Source organism: Caloenas nicobarica, chromosome 14 (genome assembly GCF_036013445.1).
Source record: "Caloenas nicobarica isolate bCalNic1 chromosome 14, bCalNic1.hap1, whole genome shotgun sequence".
Taxonomy (NCBI): domain Eukaryota; kingdom Metazoa; phylum Chordata; class Aves; order Columbiformes; family Columbidae; genus Caloenas; species Caloenas nicobarica.
Genome location: NC_088258.1, coordinates 3,209,514 through 3,229,170, shown reverse-complemented (window position 1 = coordinate 3,229,170; position 19,657 = coordinate 3,209,514). Strand labels below are relative to the sequence as shown.

Sequence of the window (19,657 nt, the reverse complement as noted above, 5' to 3'; positions counted from 1 at the left end):
ATGCCTGAGAGCCCTTTCCAGGAAGAAATCTTTCCTGATATCCAACCTCAACCTCCCCTGGTGCAACTTGAGACCGTTTCCTCTCGTCCTAAATAGCCACCACCACTGCCTGGTTTTTCGGTGCAGGCAGGTGCACGACGGTGGCCGCGGCACCGCGCTGGGTGCCAGCGCACGACCTGCACGCGTGTGCAGCTGCAGAGCCACGGCCACGCCACGGCTGTCCCGTCGGTGAAGAACCACCGTGATGTGCTCGCGGTGACATCTCGAGCACCCCTCCCTGTCCTGCCTGCCCTGCCTGCAGCGCCGCAGCCCAGCCGGGAGCCGAGGGCAGCCGTGGTTCAGCCTGGGGGGCACGGAGAGCCCCGGGGTGCAGCTCCAGCACCCCAGTCCTGCAGCCCAGGGGTGCCCAGCCCTGCTCCCGGCTGTTTGGGTCTGTCTCCAGGAGATGGCACCCTTGCCTAGCCCAGCCTGGCTCCTTGCTGGGTGCTGGGTGCTCTGGCTGCTTTTGCAGCCCCAACACCCCAAAACCAGCCATCCCAGCCCCTGTCGGGGCCACCGTGCCCCACAGCAGCCCAGCTGGCTCCTGCCCGCTCCCCAGTGCCCCAGCACCTCTGTTGGCAGCAGCCCCTCACACAAAGTAGGGTTCAGATGCCCCCGTACCCCTCACACTGCTCTGTTCCCCCATTTGCACCGCGGCCGCATCCTGCCACCAGCCCACGGGGGTGCAGCGGGCGTCACCCCAAGGATGCTCAGCACCCACTGGTACCCAGGCGCTGCGGCAGCCCCCGTGCCGTGGGGTCTGCCCCTCGCAGCCGCTGTGCCGGGGGCTGTGGGTGAGCCATGGGCTGAGCCAAGCTCCAGAAGTGCCCAAGTGTGTCATCGAGGGTGATGCTGTGAGAGCCACTGATCCGAAACCCGGCGCAGATCAGGAGAAAACCAGGCTGTGCTCAGGGCCGGCTCCCCAAACCCGGTAGCCGGCTGGAGAGCAAGGACAGACGGACGGGAAAAGCTCGGTTTGGCTGAGGGCTGGCACAGACGTGAGGATAAAACCCAGTAAATATATAGCAAAGGGGAAGGGAAAGGAGGCTTCAGCGCCGGGGCTGCGTGCTGAGGTGTAAAGCGTGGGTGGCAGATGCAGGAGATGAGTCAAAGAATAATTTTTGACCAGAACAGCTAATCGGATAATGTGACGTTTTAACCTGGTGGGAACAACTCGGTGTCCCCACCTCTGACATTGCTGGATTTTCTCAGGACGAGAGGTGTTTCTGGCAGGACTTTCTCAGGAAGGAGCTCTGCTGTTAATTTTTAACACTAAAAGCCCTCGGGAAATTCCAGAGAGCTGGAGGATGGCCAGTGGGAGTCTAATATTTAAAAGGGTTAAAAGGGCTGACCCTGGGAATTACAGACCAGGTAGGATGATCGCAGTCCCTGGGCAAATTATGGGCTGGGTAACCAGGGATACCGTCAGCCAAAAATTAGAAGCTAAAAATATAATTAAGGTCGTTAGCTTGGTTTCATGGATGGCAGCTCCTGTCAAGTGAGTCGGCTTTGGTTTTTGGCATGACTCTGGGCTGGCTGATAAAGCTAATTGTGTTGCTGCGTTATAATGGGTTTCTCCAAAGTGTTTAATTTACGGCCATGTGACATTTTCATTTGTAAAACTTGCATTATATGGAGTCAGCAGAGCAGACATCCGACGGCTGCGGCTGGCAGGGGCGGTGGCCGCAGGGACAAGCGATGGAGGAAACTGGAGGGACCCAGTTTTGCACGGGATAATATTTTTAGCAAGGATGCTGAGGCTTGTGGCGAGAGGCGGGTGGGCAGGACAGGCAGCCGTTCCCTTCGCAGGGGAATCTGCTCTGCCCAACTGAACAGGCAGGGCCCAGCCAAAACATGGGGGAGACACTTGTGGGAGCAAAAAAGCCAGATTTTCCCTAAATCACAACGAGGTCCGATGGCAGGAGGCAGTCACAAGACCCGGCCACTGATGACCCAACCCGGAGTGTAATTAACCATTGGCCTGATTTCAGGAGAAGGGTATGACCTCACCAGGCACTTGGTGTCTCTGGACAAGAGGAAATCTCTGCTTGGTGCGACGTGATTTAATGCGGCTTCTGGGACAAGCTCAAGCCTCTGTGTGTGTGTTTGTGCATCCAGCAAAGCCGAGCTGCGCTGGACCATTCTTGTGCTCTTTTCCAGCCCTGCGGAATCCGCATCTCTGGGCTGCACCGGCTGCAGTCGAGCGCTGTGGGTTTCCTCCAGTGAATAATTGGGGTCCTTTTATTTTTCCCAATGGGAAAATTTGGCACAGGTAGAGCAGAGCACAGAGACAGTCCCTAGGGCAGCCCGGGGGATATTCCCTCCACCCGTGAGGGTGTTTTTCACCTCCATACAGATTTCTAACTTGTGAGGGCCATCCAAGCCTGCCTTGGCCAGTGTTTCCCCTGCCAGATGTTCCCCAGGCAGGGCTGGGGGTTTGGACCCCCCACAGCTGGCCTGCCTGGCTCAGGGGCCACATCCAGCCCCGTGGTTTGGGCTCCGCTCAGCACAGGGCAGGACAAGGGGAGCCCTCGCAGGCGCCACTCGGTCCCAGCCTGGATCCCGTGGGGATCCCAGGATTTGCCGGCTTTAAACCATGAATCCTGCCCTCTCCCCTGGGCATCCATCCGTCTGGCTCCACCGTAATGACAGTGAGGTGATGGTGCAGAGAGATTAAATGACTTGCCCAAGGTCCCGCGGGGAGCGACGGCCACTCGGGAGGGGCATCCAGCCATCCTGCTCCTGTCCCGGCAGCGCCCGGCCCCGCGGGAAAAGCTGCTGCATCGCAGCTTCGCCTGCAAATCCAGGCACGGCCGTGTGTACCATGTCCCCATCCCGGTGACATCCTCACGGGCAGCGGCGGTGGACGGTCCTGGCAGGACGTCTGTGCCACAAGGGGAGTGGGTGCTGCTCTCCTCTCTCTGGTGGGGTTTGGTGCTGCTGAACCTCCTTGCAACTGCCTGAAAGGAGGCTGGAGCATGGAGGGTCTTGGTCTCTTCTCCCAGGTAACAAGTGACAGGATGAGAGGAAACGGCCTCAAGTTGCACCAGGGGAGGTTGAGGTTGGATCTGGGGAACAATTTCTTCCCCAAAGGGCTGTGGGGCATTGGAACAGGCTGCCCAGGGCAGTGCTGGAGTCACCATCCCTGGAGGGGTTGGACAGACGAAGATGAGGTTCTCTGGACATGGGGCAGTGCCAGGGGTGGGTTAACAGTTGGACACGAAGATCTTGAGGGTCTTTTCCAACCAAAATGATTCTGTGATTCTATGAACTCTTTCCCGGAGCAGGAGGGTTTTGCCGATGCTCTTCCCAGGCTGGGGCCGGTGCAGCTGGAGCCAGTGACTAACACCTCCTGGTTTGCAGCTTGTTTACCTGGCGCTGGGGCTCCGGTTTGGATCCCTGACTCACCACAGCGCCTTCCCCCGCTGCTGCTGCAGCTCCCTGACGAGCACTTTCCATTTTCCCATTACTTTAATTGCCCTTGTTTGAGAAAACTGCTCCGGACTGGCTTTGGGCTGAAGAGACCTGTTATGCATGGCTGGCCCAACCAGGCATCTCCGTGAGGGGGACAATGGGGGGATGAGGGGATGGGACACACACCTCCATGGCACATGTAGGCGACCTCCGTGCCATGGCCATACCTGGGGCATGCAGGGAGAGTCATTGGCAATGAGTTTTTGTTGGCCCCGCTGGCTGCACACGTTGAAGGTGGCCGGCGGTGCATGGATGCTGGCTCCGGCATGGCTGAATGCGGCCCGACAGGTTTACGGAGAGGCCCGTCCCGTTCGGCTGGATTTTTGGAGAGGCTGGAGCCAGCCCCAGCACCAGCCGCTTCCCGCGAGGTGCTGCCGGCTCCATCGGGGCCGTGCGTGGCGCCGGGTCGTGGCCCCGAGCCACGGTGCAGCTCCGCCGCGTCTCCGGGCAGGCACAGCCTGCAGCATGGGAGACGCCAGCCCTGGCCCCTGCTCTGTGCTCTGTGCCACCGCTGTGACCTTTTTTGGGGGCACAGTGCCCCAGGGTGCTGGGGAAAGAGCATCCCCTTCGCTTCTGGAGGGACCCCCCAGCCTATGGGGTCCTGCCCCAACTCTGTGCACATCAACGGGGGGACATGCACAGGTCACTCCCATCTCCATCTCCCCCAGCTCCCCACCCTTTTGGAGATGTGTCACCCTGTGAGATGTGTCACCCTGTTTGTCCTGGCCACTCTCAGGGAGCACGGGAGGATGCTGCGCTCATGGACCTTGTGTTGGCTGTGGGTGCTGCACCTCTGCCAGCTCATGGAAAACCCCAAGGAGCTGACAAAGAGCTGGGGACCATGGGGACAGCACGTAGAGGTGCTCAGGGATCTGCAGAGGGGCTTTTTGGTGGAAAAAAAAAAAAATGCTGGGCGTCTTTGGGACCCATGGGATGCAGAGCACGCCAGGTCCTCAGTGACGGGTGTGGTGGGGAATAATCCAAGAACATCAGGGATGGACAGAGGGAGGAAAAGGGGATCAGGGCAGGGTAAGGGCTGGTTGGGAAAACAGTCTACCCTTGTCTGTAGAGCAGACATTCTGCAGCCATGTGCCAGGTGAACCCTGGACCCACGGCGAGGGCGTCGGGGTCTGTAAGTCCCAGAAGGGGAAATCCTCCCTCCCTGGGGAAGGACTGTGCTGTTTTTACAACGTTGGGGTCAAGGGAAAGGCGAGAAAATCCACCCAAACTAGTGATATGTGGAGGGCTGGTGGCCACCCCTCAGCCTGGGAATATCGCGTGGGCTTGGGGCCACCTGGACAGCTGGTCCAGGGCTGGGTGACAGTCCAGCGGTGTCACCGGTGTGGGAGGGGGTCAGCCCCGCAGCTCCGCTGTCCCATCCTAATCCGTGGCACACCGGCACCGTGCGTGCTGTGAGCGGTGATGGCAGGAGGGAGAGAGACAGATGATTAAAGCAGCCTTTGATGAAGCAAAAAATTAATAAACAAGCAGACAATTGTGTTAGTCTTTATTTACTCCGGGATGACATTGTGGAGCCGGCGCGGCGAGGCTGCCGAGGCCAGGCCCCACATCAAACGGCGGGGCAGCGCCGTGTGCGAGGGGACCACGCCACCGCCACTTCTCTGACGGGTTTTTCCTGGTCCCCACAAACCCGGGAAGGTCTGCCTGGCTGTTCCTAATAGCAGGGCCCCGTCCCATGCTGGCGGGGGATATTGGGGTGACTGGGAGACGCTGTGCGCCACAGCGGTGTCCAAGTGTGGTGGGATGTGCCAGGCTGGGGTGCATTTTGGAGGTGCCACTTGGCACGTTCACCTTGTCCCCCTGCTCCCGGGCTGGCGTTCCCATGTTTCTCCTGCCCAGGTGATGCCCCACAGGTGCAGAGGTCCCTGCGCTGGCCCTTGTCTGGTTGATATGCAGAATTAGGGCTGGGAGAGTAAATCCAGACCCAGCGTGTGCCCGTGGGTCGGTCCCTTGGCCACCCCGAGGGACAGAGCTGCGAGGCCAAACCCGCGCCCTCGTGCTAGGTCCTTATCGCCTGGTCAGGTGTATTTACCTGCCGGTGCTGCCGGTTTCCACCGGATAACAAACGTCCTGGACAAACAGAGGAGTTCCCTGCCGGCCCCAGGGCAGGGGCACCCCCATCCCTGCTTCGCCCCAGTGGGTCCCCAGCACCCCAAGTCACACGGCTGCAGGAGGGGCACAAGGCTGCATTGCCCCCCTGACGAATTTGGGTGCCCAAGTGGGTGATGAACACCCTGCCCCTGCCATGTGCCAGCCAGAACCAGGGTGGGGCTGTGCCCGAGGTTGGAGACGAGGTTAAGGGGGGCAGCGTCCCTGCTGCAGGGGTTTGGCCCCCCAGCTCTGTGCTACCCTTGGGCCCATGGCACGATGTGCTGCCCCAGCGCTGGGGCAGAGGTGCGGGGCAGGGCAGAGTATGGGGGCGGGCTGCACCCCTCTACTGGGGGGTGCTTGTGGGGGTGCAAACCGCACGCGTTGCGCTGTGTGACCCCTCTGCTGGGTGGCCAGGAGGGGCCTGGGCTGTGCAGTGGTCACTCCGCTGTACGGGGGGCTGTGCGTGGCGGGGGGTTGTGCACAACGCGGGGGCCGTGCGCGTTGCAGCGGACCTGTGTCCTGGGGTTCGGGGGGTTCGTGGCGGAGCGGGGGGCAGAAGGGTGAGAAGGGGTCGGTACCCGGTGTGGGAGGGTCTGTGCACGGTGAGGGCGCGTCCGCGCACGGCGGGGAGAGGGCAGAGTGCGGGGGGCCCACGCAACCCTTCCCGCGGGGGCTGTGCCGAGCCGAACAGAGCCGAACCCAGCCGAGCCGAACGGAGCCGAACCCAGCCGAGCCGAACGGAGCTGAGCCGAACGGAGCCGAACCCAGCCGAGCCGAACAGAGCCGAACCCAGCCGAGCCGAGCCGAACGAAGCCGAACCCAGCCGGCCCCGCCCCCAGCTGTCAGCGCACCGCCTCTCCCCACGGCCGAGGGGCGCCGAGGCGGCCCCGCCGCGCTCTCCCCTCTCCTCGCATCCCATTGGCCAGGGAGTCCTTTTGTTAGCGGCGGATCCTCGTCTCCATTGGCAGGCCGGTCCGTCCGTCCGCGCCGCGGCTCCGCCCCCTTTTCCGCCTGGCTCCGCGACGCTGGAAACTTTGCGGGCGGCGCAGTCGGCAGCGGCGGCCGCAGCGCCGAGCACCCGCGGCCGCAGCGGAGCCAGCGCGCCCCGCACCGCCCGGCGCAGCCCAGCCTCACAGGGCGGGGGCACCGCGGCCTCTACGCGCCTTTCCGCGCCGCCCGGCTATGCTCGCCCGCTGAGCCGCAGCGGAGGCGGCCGCCTTGCCGTTTGCTCCCGTCCCTGGTTTTAACTCGATCTCTTTTATTTCTTGGATTTTGGGGTCGTTGTTGTTTTTTTTTTTTTTTTTCTTGCTTGTTTGTTTTCCTTTTTTTTTTTTGACGCTCCCCCCCGCGCTCCGCAGGCGCCAGGCGGAGGCCGGCGGGGAGGCCGGCGATGGGCGCGGCGGCGGGCGGGCGCTCCGCGGGGCGCTGAGCGGGCGCGCAGCGGGCGCGGGGCGCGCCATGGCCGCCAAGGACAACCCCTGCAGGAAGTTCCAGGCCAACATCTTCAACAAGAGCAAGTGCCAGAACTGCTTCAAGCCCCGCGAGTCCCACCTACTCAATGACGAGGATCTCAACCAGGTGAGACCTTCCCCCAAAGTCCACTGTTTTCCCCCCAAAATCCGTCCCGGGGCTCCGCCCCCGGCCCGCCCACACACGTCCGGCTCCAGGGCACCCTGGGTCTCCGTGGGGAGCCCGGGGTCCCGTGGATGGTGTAGAGCCCCGTGGGTGCCTGGTGGCCCCACGGGTACCTTGGGGTGCACCGGGTAGGTTAGAGTCCCACGGGTGGCCTGATGGAGAGCCTAGGATCCTATGGATGGTGTAGGGTCCCGTGGATGTCCTAGGGTCCCACGCATAGCAGAAGGTCCCATGGGCGCCTGCTGGCCCCACGGTTATCACAGGTTCCTGTGGGATCTCCAGGGGTCCCATGGGATGTCTGCTGGTCACATAAATATCGTAGGGCCCTGTGGGTGCCTGCTGCTCCCTTGTGTGGTGTGGGGTGCCTGCTCACCCCACAGATAGAACAGGGACCCAAAGGTATCCACGAATCTCATGAGATGTTCAGGAGCCCCATGGGTGCTCCTTGGTCCCGTAGTTTCCAGGGGTCCCGTGGGGTGCCTGCTGAACCCACAGATAGCACAGGGACCCGCAGGTATTCATGAATCCCATGGGCTGTTCAGAAGCCCCGTGGGTGCCCTCTGGTCCTGTAGCGTGTCCAGGGGTCCCACAGGGTGCCTGCTGACCCCATGGGTGGTGTGGGGTCCCACGGGGTGCCTGCTGACCCCATGGGTGGTGTGGGGTCCCACGGGGTGCCTGCTGACCTCACAGATACCTGGGTATCTCACGGGGCACCCAGCATCCCCATGGGTGCCCACAGTCCCTTAGGGCATGGCCCACCCTGGTGCCTCCTCCCGTGGGGCCTCACCCCTTTCCTGAAGCATTTGGGGACCGGCACCTGCACTTGGGGTGACCCCAGCCCGTCTTGGGGTGCACAGCAGCAGGTACCGGGGGATCCTCTGGGCTCCATCAGGAGATCCTGAAAGTCCTGGGAGAAACTCGGCTGCAAACAAAACATCCCTGGCCGGACATGCAGGGCATGGCCTCCCCACCCTATAGCCCCCTGCTTTCCTTGGGGGACGGAGAGGTGACCCCTGTCCCTTCCCAGTGAGGGTCTGCGCGGGCAGGCTGGGGCTGCCAGGGCTGGGCCTTCCTCCTCCTCCTCTTCCTCCCAGGCCTGACGCAGGCCCGGAGGCCCGCGCACCCGTGACAGGGGGCGTTTGGGGCGGGGGGGCCTGTCCATGGTGTTGGGGTGCGGGGAGCAGGGCCACTCTCCCTCCTCCCACACCTTTGTGGGCCAGGGCTGACGTCCCCACTCCCAATCCTATTATGGCAATGAGATCAGACATATTGCTGCGCTCGCTGGGGGGGGGGGATGGAGGGGGGGCATAATGAAATCTGAGGGCTAATATGGAAAAAATGTAGCTGGAAAAAATGCCGTGGTGTGTGCGGGAAGGGGCGGGCGGCGGGGAGCATTGTGGCCGTGCCCAGACAAAGGAGTCGTCCCAGAGGGGGCTCGGGAAGAGCCCCCCGCTCCCGGCCAGCCTCTTCCTGCTGCCCTGCCTGGGGTTTTGCTGCCTTCTGGATGCAAAGCTTTTTTATTTTTATTGGGGGGGTTCGAAGTGTTGCATGTTGTCCCCTATAGTGCCTGCCCGTCCCTGCCATGGGGGGCCTGCCGCCTTCCCTGGGGACCTAGAGCCGTGTTTCGGGCAGCCCCTCGTTTGCTTTGTTCCAATCTGGCTGGTGGGTGGCCCTGGGGGGGGCTGCCACCATGGCCGGCTCCCGTAGGGACGGGGTCATCCCCGTGGCCAGATCCGGGCCCCGTGCTGGGGGCTCCGGTTGGGAAAACGGCACAATCCTGCTGGGCTTCTCCCTTGCAGCTGGCCTGAAGTAATCCTGCTTCCCAGATAAGATGGTGGCTCTGGCGATGTGCGATGCATGCACGCACCCTCCCGCCTGGCCGACAAGCCCCTGGCCGCGGCTGGTCCAGCGCTTCCCCACCACCCCTCCGAATTCGTGCCCCATGTCGGAGGAGGCTCCGTGCTGCAGCGAGGAGCCTGGCGGGATGTGGGGGTGTGCTCATTCCGAAGCACACCCAGGAATAACGGTTCATTTAACAGCTCTGAATTTTTGTGCCTTTTTAATGTATTTTTTTGTTGTTTTTCTTTAATCTTGGTTTGGGTAGAGGGGATCTCAGGCTGCAGCATGGGGGCTCTGTGCTCAACTCACCCCATGGACAGGAGCTGTGTTGGTCATTACCTAGAGTAAGGCTAGAAAAGTGCTTTTGAATCATCTGACCTTTCCACTTGGCTTGCAGGAAAGGTGAAGGTACTTCACGCTTACGCACTCATGTCTCTTTTGGATTTTTATTATATAAAAATACCTGTGTGGGCGTTAGGAGCTGCTCCTCTTCCTTCCCGGGGTGCTCTGGGGGGGCTGGAGCTGCTCAGGGCAGAGACCGGCGCACATTTGCAAAGAGTCACAAATATTTAGTAGTAGTGGTGGATTCCCATCGTACTCGGGAACTGAATTAGGAAAGGGGTGGGAGGGAGGAATCCAGTCCCAAACATCAGGATTAATGAGCTGGAGCTCTCTAATAATAATCGGACTTAGCACTTCCAACTTCAAAGGGCTGCGTGGACGCTAAGTCCCTAATCCCAGGAGCGCTGCGTTCACGAGTTGTTTTTCTGCGTGGCTGTGCTGCCAGCTGGGGGTCAGTGTGACTTGGGGTGTCTGTATGTGGTCCCACCACCCGTTGGAGCCTTGGCCATCCTCCCCGGGGCTGCAGGCAGGAGGTGACGTGCCCTTGACCCCCCATCCCCAACTTGTGTTTGACCTTCTGGGGTGCCTGCATGGCATGGGAAAAACTGGGTCAGTCGCTGTGTCTGCTCCCCCTTTGGGAATATCTGTTGCTGTGCGTCTGCCCTGATGATCCTGAGCCCTGACGTGGGCACTTGGAGCCCTGCGCGGTGACAGGATCTGGCCTGTGGTCCCTGGCAGACATGGTGCGGTTGGGTGGCTCTGTCCTGGACGTTCCACCCACCCATCACCAACTCCCTTTGTGCTGCTACTTTTCCCAGCAAGGGAGAAATTCCCTTTCCGTGGGAATTCCCTCTTTCCTGGCAAGAGGTGCCTGTGCTGGCACCGTGTGTTCCCCTGTAACGTCCTGCGAACCTCAGGTGGAGGTCAGCTTCCCAGAGCCTGCCTGGGAGGACACAAGGTTCCTGAGGACCTTCCTCCATCTCCAGCAGAAAGCCGGCCTGGCCAGCGGGACCTTGTTCCTGAGGAAGCCTCCAGGGCTTTGCAGGGCCATGGGGTGGTCTCTGCTCTCCACGCCGGCTGGCCCGTGCCCGTGTGCGCACATGCCCTTGGCTTGTAAGGGAGATGAAGCCCCCACAACAGGAACAGGCTGGGAATTAAACTCAAAATTACGCTTGACCTGAATTGGAAGAAAAGCAGAGCGTAAAGCAGTTGCTTTTAATTTTCTCCATGCGTGTGCTCTCTTGGGGCATGGGGACTGGCACAGATAGAGGAATTTGAGGATGTCTTTCCAGCTACCAGTGCCTTTTATTTTCTTTTTTCTTTCTTTCTTTTCTTTTTTTTTTTTTTTTTTTTTTTTTGAGACCATGGCATGGATGCCCAGAGGACCACCCAGTTAGAAAATGGAACTCACAGACTTTTCCCACTGCCTCCTCCCACCCTGGCCTGTTACCCCCCTGCCCAGCAGCAGAGAGGTGCTTATTTCCATCTCTCCTCCTTGGACATTATCACTTTCCTACTGTTCTGGATGCTGAGCAGCCCTGAGGCTGGAGGGTGTCAGCGGTGGGTTGCAGATTTGGCTTTGCTGCGGGACGTTGCATCGATGGGGCTGCGATGCCCTGGGTTAGGGTGTTATCTTGGCTTTGCGCCTTGTCCAAAGGGTGGCAGGGTGAGGGATCATGTCCCGGGCACGCTTTCGCCTCCAGCCCATGCTCCTCGGGGGAAGAAAAGCCCCCTCTTTCCTGGAAAGTAGCCCCCATGCTTGCATTCCCTGCTCCCAGCTGCTTGTATCATGCTGCAAAAATCTGCCCGTTCTTGACTAATTATTAGGACCGAACAGGGGGAGATTATCTGCAAATGTCAAACCCGCCTCCTTCGGTGGCTGCACTGGGCAGGGACTTGGGGGGCACGGGCAGAGGAGCTGGGGAGGGCAGGGTGGTGGTGACTGTCCCCCCTGGGGAATGTCCCACCCTCGGAGAGTGGTGTGAGGGTGGCGGGTGCTCAGGAGGGGTGTCAGGTTGGGTGCTGGCACCGGCTTTGGGTGCTCTTAACCCTCTCCATGGCCCAGGGCAAGGGGCATGGCGGTGCCTTTGGGTGCTGGAGAACCGTCCCCTTGCACACTTATTTGCCGCTGGTTTTTTTGCATGGCGCCGCACCTTATCTGCTGTGGCACCCGAGGAAGCGATAAATCCCCTCTCAAGCGCTTTGGAGAGATGTTGCGGCTTCTCGCGGGCACTGAGGAAGCCCCAGCGTGGGAGATACGTGGTTAGATACGCTGGCTCACTGTGGGGCACGCCGGGCTTCGGGGCTGCTTAAGGAGGGTGAGCTGGGATTGCAAATCCCGTCCCTTCACGCTTCCATTTTGCTGCTGCTTGACAAATTGCCCGTGCACACTGCAGCTGGCCCCTTCCAGCTCTTGCTCTGGCTGCCCAACACTTGGACTTGAGCACAGCCCCGGGGCCAGTACCAGGGTATTTGCAGAAGGAGACCGGCTGTTTGCACGAAGGGTGAATTCAACCTTTCTCCTTCCTATTCCTCCAGTCAGTTGGTCGCTCCCGTTGCCCACGCGGCAAACTGCCCAGGCAGCTCCTTTCTTTGGGGTTTGCCGGTGGCTGGGTCAGGGCTGCCGGCGTGCCGGGAGGGCTGTGCCGTGCGTGGCGCCCGCCAGCCGCCCCGTGGCAGTGGTGCCTCTTGCTCCTCGCACCCCAGGTCCAGTCTGTCCAGACTGGTTTTGCCTCTTCCTGCGTGATGAGATGTGTCGGTGGTGAAAGCATTGGCAGCAGCCGGCTCATGCCCACAGCAACGCTGTGCAAATGTGTTTTTGCAGGAGGTGGATGGAGAGAGGACTGTCCCCATGTGTCCAGGGCTGTCCCCAGGAGCTGCCCAGGTCTTGGCTTGGAAAAAACCACAGTTTGGGCTGATCCCAGGGGCAGCGAGCGGCCACTCGGATGTGGAGCTGTGGGATGGAGGGTGCTTTCACACAGCATCCCGTGCTGGGGTTTGGCCCTGTTCTGCCGCATGTAGCTGAGGGATATACAACGGAGGGGAAATACTGCATGGGCAGGGAAACCGAGATGTATGTGGCTGAACCACCAAGGCTGGGTTATGTCCCTGGAGTGTGGGTTTGCACAGCGGTGTTTGCAGAGCCTCCCACTGGCCGGGGTCGTGTGTCTGCAGCGGTTCCATGTGGCATCCCGCTGGGAGCGTACAAAATACGAAGCGGTGCCTGACTCTCAGTTCCTAGAAGCCGTGTTGTGGGCACGAAAGCCCCCTTGGGAATCACATCCCATTCCTGCCCCAAACACTGTGTCACCTTCCCCATTCCGGTCAGGTGACAGCTGCTCCAACTCACCCATCAACGGTGTTCTCTCGGGCTCCAAGGTGTGCAAAGCGGAGAGAGGAGTGCAGCTGAAACTGCCCAGATGTCCTCTTCTGAGGTTGCAACCACAATGTGTGTGGTGACTTTCCCCTCGAGCCATGCCAGAAATGGGTTCCTGCCCCTGAGGGTCCCTGAGCAGCCTGGGAGCTGGTGCACAGGTGACAGTGATTATGTTGTCCCTACTCTGGTCTCCTGTGGGTGCAGCTGAGAGCTGTGACCCTGTTCCTGAGCACCCTCTGTACTGAGTACTCTCTGCATTTGGCATTGGAGGCAGAGGCTAAAGCTCTGCTGCAACAGTCCACTTTTTTTTTCCCCTTCCCGTTCAGTTGCCAAGCCTGAACAAAACAAGCCGTGCCTCCATCTGAGACAGGCTGATTACGTCTGCCGGCAGCCTAAACAGATTATCCCTCCTGCCATGCGCTCGGAGCCGGGAGTCTCTCCCGGTGATGGATTTGGACGTCCCTTGGAGCACGTTGGGGTGGGCGAGGACCAGCTGTGGGGGCATCCCCAGCACGTGTGGCTGTCCTGGCACCCCAGTGGGGAGGTGGTTGCTCTTCCACGGGGCTGAGTCCGGACCCTAAGAGGAGATGTGGGTGTCAGCAGAGCTCTCCTGTTCCACCTCACGTGATGAGCTCCTGCAGGCACCGTGTGGCTCTGCTGGGTGCTGTTGAGCACCCTGCTCGGCTGGCTGGTTTGCAGGGAAGAGGTGAAGGTACCGCCGACAAACGCTGCAGGTGTCCAGTGGGCACGCCGGTTGGTGTCACAGCCCTGTGACCCGGTGCTGCATGGGCTGTCAGGCTCCTGTGGCCTGTCCTGCCCGCTAGAAGCAGGTGCCTGGGCTGTGCCCACTCTGCCCTGGGCATGTGCAGGGGTTCCAGTATCACCCCATGCCTCGGAAAGTGCTGAGTGGCTCTGCATGTCCTTCAAGCGCAGTCTCGCGGCTGCTGGGAACCACATTCCCGGTGCTGGTAGAGCTGGTTGGGGTGGGCTGGTTTGTCGGTGCCTGGGTAGCATCAGCTTGACAGCTTCGTGTAAACCGAGCTGGGGCCGCTTCCTTCTCCGCTTCCTCCCACCCGCCGTGCTGCCAGCGCCAGCCCGGGGCTGCAGGCAGTGTCCCCCTCTTGATGTGACACAGGCCAAGGGGACAGATGCAGTGGCTGGAGCAGCGACCCGAGGGGCAGGTGAGGGGCTGCAGAGTGCCCGCAGCGCAGCTCTGGTGACAGGTCCTGATGGTGGGGTGGGACACCTGGGCATTGCCAGAGGTGTGACAGGAAGCAGAGCGGGACATGGGGACATTTCTGCCTGAGTCAGCCTCTGCCATTCCCATGGGACAGGACAGGGCACTGTGGGGCTCTGACCCAGCCGCACCCTCCGTTTGGTGGTGGCCCTGGATGGCACTGTGGCTTTATCACCTTTTTTTGGTGGCGAGGTGCCAGCAGATCTTTCCTGGGGTGGTGAGGCAGCGGCTTCGGCACCTCCCGGCCGAGGTCGTGGTGGGTGGTTGGCTTCGTCACCGTGAGCTGTGCCGGAGGAACCGGCTCTGCTCTTCCTGCCTGCCCTGGGAGCGCCGTCCCACCCCACCCCAGGCGGGGATGCGTCGCTGCCAGCAGCTGCCCTCCGCTCTGCTCTCCACCTCGTTCTGCGGCTTCAGCCAGGAGCTGCCTGGGTAAAAGCAAAGCTGCCCAGTGCCTGAGCATCCCACATCGCTGCTGCCTGCAGGGAAACCGCCCGGAGCTGCCCTTGGGACATCACGGGAGACGAACGGGGCTCTGCGTTGTCAAAAGCATCCTGGGAACCCTGGGGCTGCTCTAACGCCATCCCTGCACGCGAGGTTGGGCAGATCTGCTTGGACAGGGAAAGTTTTTGCTCTGAGCTCTTGCTCAGTGCTGGGTGTTGCATTTTTCTCCTCTCGCTGAGCTCTCCGGAGGAAGCCGAGCCAGTGCAGGGTGTCGTGTGGCTCTGGCTCCATCCCGGTGCTGTGAACGCCCCCCTGGACCTGCCTCCCGCAGCGGCATCGAGAGGGTTTATTTTAAACCTTGCTTCAGCAGGGCCGTTCCAATGCAGGTGCGATGGGCTTATTTCAGACACTTTTTATGCTAGTTCATATCCCTTTTATTTAGGTTTGTACCTCTCTGGGCATTTGCTTGGTTTTAGCAGTAGCTTGTTTTGGTTTGGCTTTAAAAAGCACTGCTGTGTGTTCATCTGTTGGTGGGTGGAACTGGGCTGCCCACGCTGGCTGGCTCTAATTCATACCTTTCAGCTATTTTGGTTTCAATATCTGAGTTTGGATGCTTCCGCCAAAATAAGTATAGCCCACTGGTGCTTTTTTGTGATGCCGGTAAAGAAATGACGGCGCTCTATGTTAAGGGCATGTATTTCAGGTGCTTGGTGCTTTATATATGGTCAGTTGAGCCAAAATTGGAGCAGCTGAGGGCAAAATAATTCCTGCGGGGGGACGTGAGCCAGGCTGAGGTAGGGCAGGGCTTGACGCCTGTGACAGGAGGTTAAGGCTGCTTACTGCTCAGCCTGGTGATGGTGTCCCCTGTTTGGGTTTCATGGTTACTTTGTCCCCAGTGTGACACTCAGATGTGCCTGCTGTTTGTCACACTGGGACGCTGCTGGGGTGCAGTGGGGTGCTGGGGGCAGGACGGTCCTGCCGGGAGGGCTGCGGCGCTGTAGCTTGTGCTGGGGAGAGATTATACTCAGGGTTTGCTGGGCTGAGCATTTGGCCATTCCCAGGGGCTGCGCTGGGGCATGGATGGATAAATCTGGGGATGGAGGAGGGCTGAACCCTGCGAGCAGCCCATGGCATCACTGCTGAGGGCTCCTTGGGGTGCCGCTGTGATGTGGTGGTGCCAAGCGTTGGGGACACCGTGTCCTGCCTTCGCTGTCATCCTCTTCCTCGTTCCTGGGTGGTGGAGGCTACTCGTGATACCTTCTTAAGCACCGGAGCTGGTTGTTCAGGGCCCACTGCAATTACCTCTTGTGGGAGTTTGGGGACCCCCCCCTTCCCTGCCGCAGTGACCCATTGAATTCACTCCCAACCTCTCTGGTGGGTCATTGTTTGCCATTTTGCCTTTCCCCCCCGTAAAACAGAAGAGATCCTTGGGAAAGGCCATTGCAGGCGGCCCTGCCCAGGCCGCATGGCTGGCCGCGGCCGAACCCTGCCGCGATGGGGAGCGGTGGGATCCCCCGCTCCAAAGCCCTCCCCTCGCGTGGGCACGGCTGCGTCACCGGCGCGTTTGGGTGGGGGCGCGGGTCGGGCTGTGCCGGGGTGTGCCGGGGCACGGCCGGATCTGCCGAGTGCTGGCAGCGTGGGCGGCGCGGTGCCGGGGCGGCATGGGGACCATGGGCGAGCAGGGCACCAGCACCCAGGTGAGCGGGACAGGGGGGGCCGGGGGTGCCCGGAGCTCCTGGGAGGGAGGGAAGCAACTCCCCCAAATTAGATCCCGCTGCCAGCACTCCACTTCCATTGTTTTTAATGCCCTTTAAAGAGAGGCGGAAGGAAGGTCTCCTCAAATCGTGTTTTCCCAGCTGCCGGCAGAGCAACACCTAGAGCCGATATGTCACATTACGGGGCGGGGGATAAGAGATTTTGTTATTTATTTTCATTTTATAAACAGTAAAAGGGCTCCTCCAGCTTGTTTCCAGTTTGCTTACTCAGTGCTTCATGCGTTTGACAGTTTTTGGTGCATAGGCAGTTTCTTCTATTGTTTGCAGGGATTTTTCCAGAGGGGAAACTTTTTTTTTTTTAACATTACAAAACCACAGCAACTGGCAGGAGGAATCTAGGGGAGGTACTGAATTGGAAACGGTTTTAAGCTTTAAGGAAAAGTAGGAGGAAAAAAAAGAATGAAAGCAACAAGATTAACCAAATAATATTGAGAGGAGCTGGGAATGTACGTGTGGCCAGGCCGGTCTGGGGATGGGCGTGCAGGGAAGTTTTGTGGTGGAAAGCAGCATCCCCAGACCTGGGGGCTCCTGCAGCTGGATTTGTCCCAGGTTTCCTCCCTCCTGGCTTGTCCCGGTCCCTCTGTGGAGCCGCCTCACCGGTGTGGCAATGGCTTGCCACTCTTGCACCAGAATTTGGCCCCAACCCTTGCCAGGAATGGTGTTGGCTAATAGTTTGCAGCTTGACAGGCAGCAGGACCGGTGCCCGTAGGACTTTGCAGGGGAGAACATGCCTGGTGCCCATCCCTATCCCACCGTGGCCTTGGGTCTGCTTCGCGCCGGCCGCTTCTGCGCGCAAACCACCGGTGGAAAGAAAAAGCCTGGATTTTTTTTTTTTTTTTTTTCCTGCTGATAAACGGCAGTGCTGTAAGGCATTTCTTTCCGGGTATTCTTTCTCTTTCTCTTCCCGGCTGGCTGAATGAACTGTTTTCCCTCTGCCTGGCTCTGACCTTCCTGCGTGCTCGGCCCCGTGCTGCTGGTGGGACCCCCCTGTGGGGAAGGGGCTGCGAGCTGGAGAGCCGCCAGCCCCGGGTAGTTTTTCCTCTCTTAATTAAAAAAAGGAAAACATAAAGCTCTCCTCTTGGAGCATGTTTTTGCTTTAGAGTCAAGGCGCGCTGCTGGCGACGAGGGGCAGAGCTGCCGGTGTGGATGGGCTCTGTGACTCCGCGGTACCTGGGGGTCAGCGCTCTCAGCGCGATGCTGTGCAGAAGTAGCAGAGTTTGGTGTTTGAGGCTGGGGTTTTACCTACTCCCGAGTCACCATCTCAATCCTGTTTGCACACAGTGTGTTTAATACCACGGGTTGCCATCAACTATTGTGTTCCCTGTGCTGGCAGGGCTGAGTTTACCTGTGTGCCGGAGCCTGAACTTGTGCAGCTGCCCTTGTGCTGGGGGCTGGTGCAGTTTCCCTGGTCCCCAGCCGTCAATCCCCTCTGGTGCTGGTCCACATTGAGCCAGTTTCTTCTGCACCTGATGTGTTTCTCTGCTGTTTCTTTGCAGGCCAAACCCATTTATGGCGGCTGGCTGCTGCTGGCCCCGGAAGGAACGGACTTTGACAACCCCGTCCATCGCTCCCGGGTAAGTGAAGCTGTGACGTCCGCTCCCCGTGCCGTGGGTGGGGGTGGCAGAAGGAGCAGCGAGAGCCTGTCCCTGCCCGTGGAGGTGGCACCTCCGTGCACCCCGTCGCCTGTGCAAACCAGGAGGCCGGGAGGTGTTCCCTGCAGCAGGGCTCCAGCATGTTCCCCGGGATGCAAGCTCTCCTGTGCTGGGCAGCAGACTGGGGTGCTGCAGGTGCTGGGCAGGCTCAGTCCCTGCAGTTTTACTGCTTGCTGCTGTTGCTTTTTGATGCCCTGATGCTGCTCTGGTTGGCCTGATGTGTGCCACACTGACGGGAAAGCTCTCAGGCCGGTGGGGTGTGGGCTGGATGGCTCTGAGCTGTTCTGGGACCATCAGCAAGGCACCCAGTTTCCCTTCGGGTGCTTGAAAACAACCACTTTATCTGTAGCTCCCCACAGGCGTGCCCAGAGCCCTGAAGGGAGGCTGCATCCCATCCCTTAATGCGGATACCCGTGTCATGCAGGTCCTGCAGCAAGGAAGGGCCTAAGAGGTGATTCCCGTTTGCTATAACCCTGCAGAGCTCTGAAACTGAGCGTGTTGGCAGCAGAGACCTGCAGAGAGAGCTGGACACACTCAGCTCCTGCACAAAGGGGTGTGCTGGTGCCTTGCGGAAACAGGAGCATTGTGTGGGGTTGGAGCATCCACTGCTTTGCTGCCCTGGGGGGTGTGAGGCCCAGAAGGATGTGGCCAGGCTGACGTCCCTTCACCGCTGGCTTGTGACGAGGACTCCCAGCCTGTCCCCAAGCTGCTCTTCCAGGGAACTCGCTGCCGAGGTGGCCGGGACAGGGCTGTCTCGTGTGTGGGAGGGATGGCAACAGTCTGTGAACCCTCTGTCATGCAGCCAAAATGCTCTCAGAGCTTCTAGTGATAAAACAAAACAAAACAAAAATCTCTCCAGAGTGAACAAGAATTGGGTTCTGAGTTCAGCCTGGGCTATCTGGGTCATTGTTTGGAGTCACAGTTAGTTGCAGGCTTGCTGGCCCAACATCGTGGGGACATGGGACTTGTTTCCCCACTCGGAGCAAAGGCTGCTGGCTAGCTGGGGCATGTGGAGGTCCACAGGGTCCTTGGTAGTTTTGCTTGTCCCTGAACACTGTGGACTTTGCCTGAAGGGCTGAGAAAAGTGTGATAAGAATTGCTGCACTGGGGCTATGAATCCAGGACCTTTTCTATTTCAGCCTGCTCAACCAGTTTTTGCTCTTGGCTGGAAACAACCTGGCACACACAGAAAAAAAAGGCATTTTTCCAGCCAGATCAGTTCTCCAATCTCGTTTGCTGTGCAGCTGCAGAAGCAGCAGTGCCAGCGCGGTGCTGGGGGAGCCAGGACCGCCTGGGCAGTGCCACCACTGGAGGGGCAGCCACCATCCAAATTGAGCTTAGGCACTGCTGGGGGACATCCAACCTTATCACCCTGTGTTGGAATAGACCCCGCAGGATGAAGCTGAGGGCTGGGAGCACTTGGTTGAGAGGTCCATCTGGTGCCCTGCAGGTCTTGGGTCTCCTGGAGAGTAGTGATGGGGCTTGGGGACATTCTTTAGGAGAAGAGGAGGAAAGTCCTAGTTCCAGTCTAGGAGTTGGAGTCTCTTGTCTCTGATTATTTTTTGTCCCCTGTATGGTTAAACCTGGCCAGTTTGAGGTCTGTCTGAAGGCAGAGTGAGGTGGGGAAGCAGCCCCAAAACAGCCTCTTCTTGGGTGCCCACGAAGCCAGGCAATAAATCAGCGTTGAGCAAGGTGGGCTGGTGCGAGCAGACCTCCAGCAAAGCCACAGGACCTT

The 19,657-nt window shown here is 59.8% G+C and overlaps 1 protein-coding gene across 3 annotated transcripts in view; it reads left to right on the top strand.

Annotated features, from left to right (window-relative positions):
• Positions 1-6,719: 6,719 nt before the first annotated feature.
• The window catches only part of MPRIP (myosin phosphatase Rho interacting protein), a 76,606-nt gene continuing 63,668 nt past the window's right edge, over positions 6,720-19,657 (top strand). For all 3 annotated transcript variants that reach the window (XM_065645161.1, XM_065645160.1, XM_065645158.1), the window contains exons 1-2: positions 6,720-7,203; positions 17,767-17,844. In XM_065645161.1, coding sequence (XP_065501233.1) covers positions 7,084-7,203; positions 17,767-17,844 — 198 coding nt within the window. In that variant the 5' untranslated portion in view covers positions 6,720-7,083. The remainder of the gene's footprint in view (positions 7,204-17,766; positions 17,845-19,657) is intronic.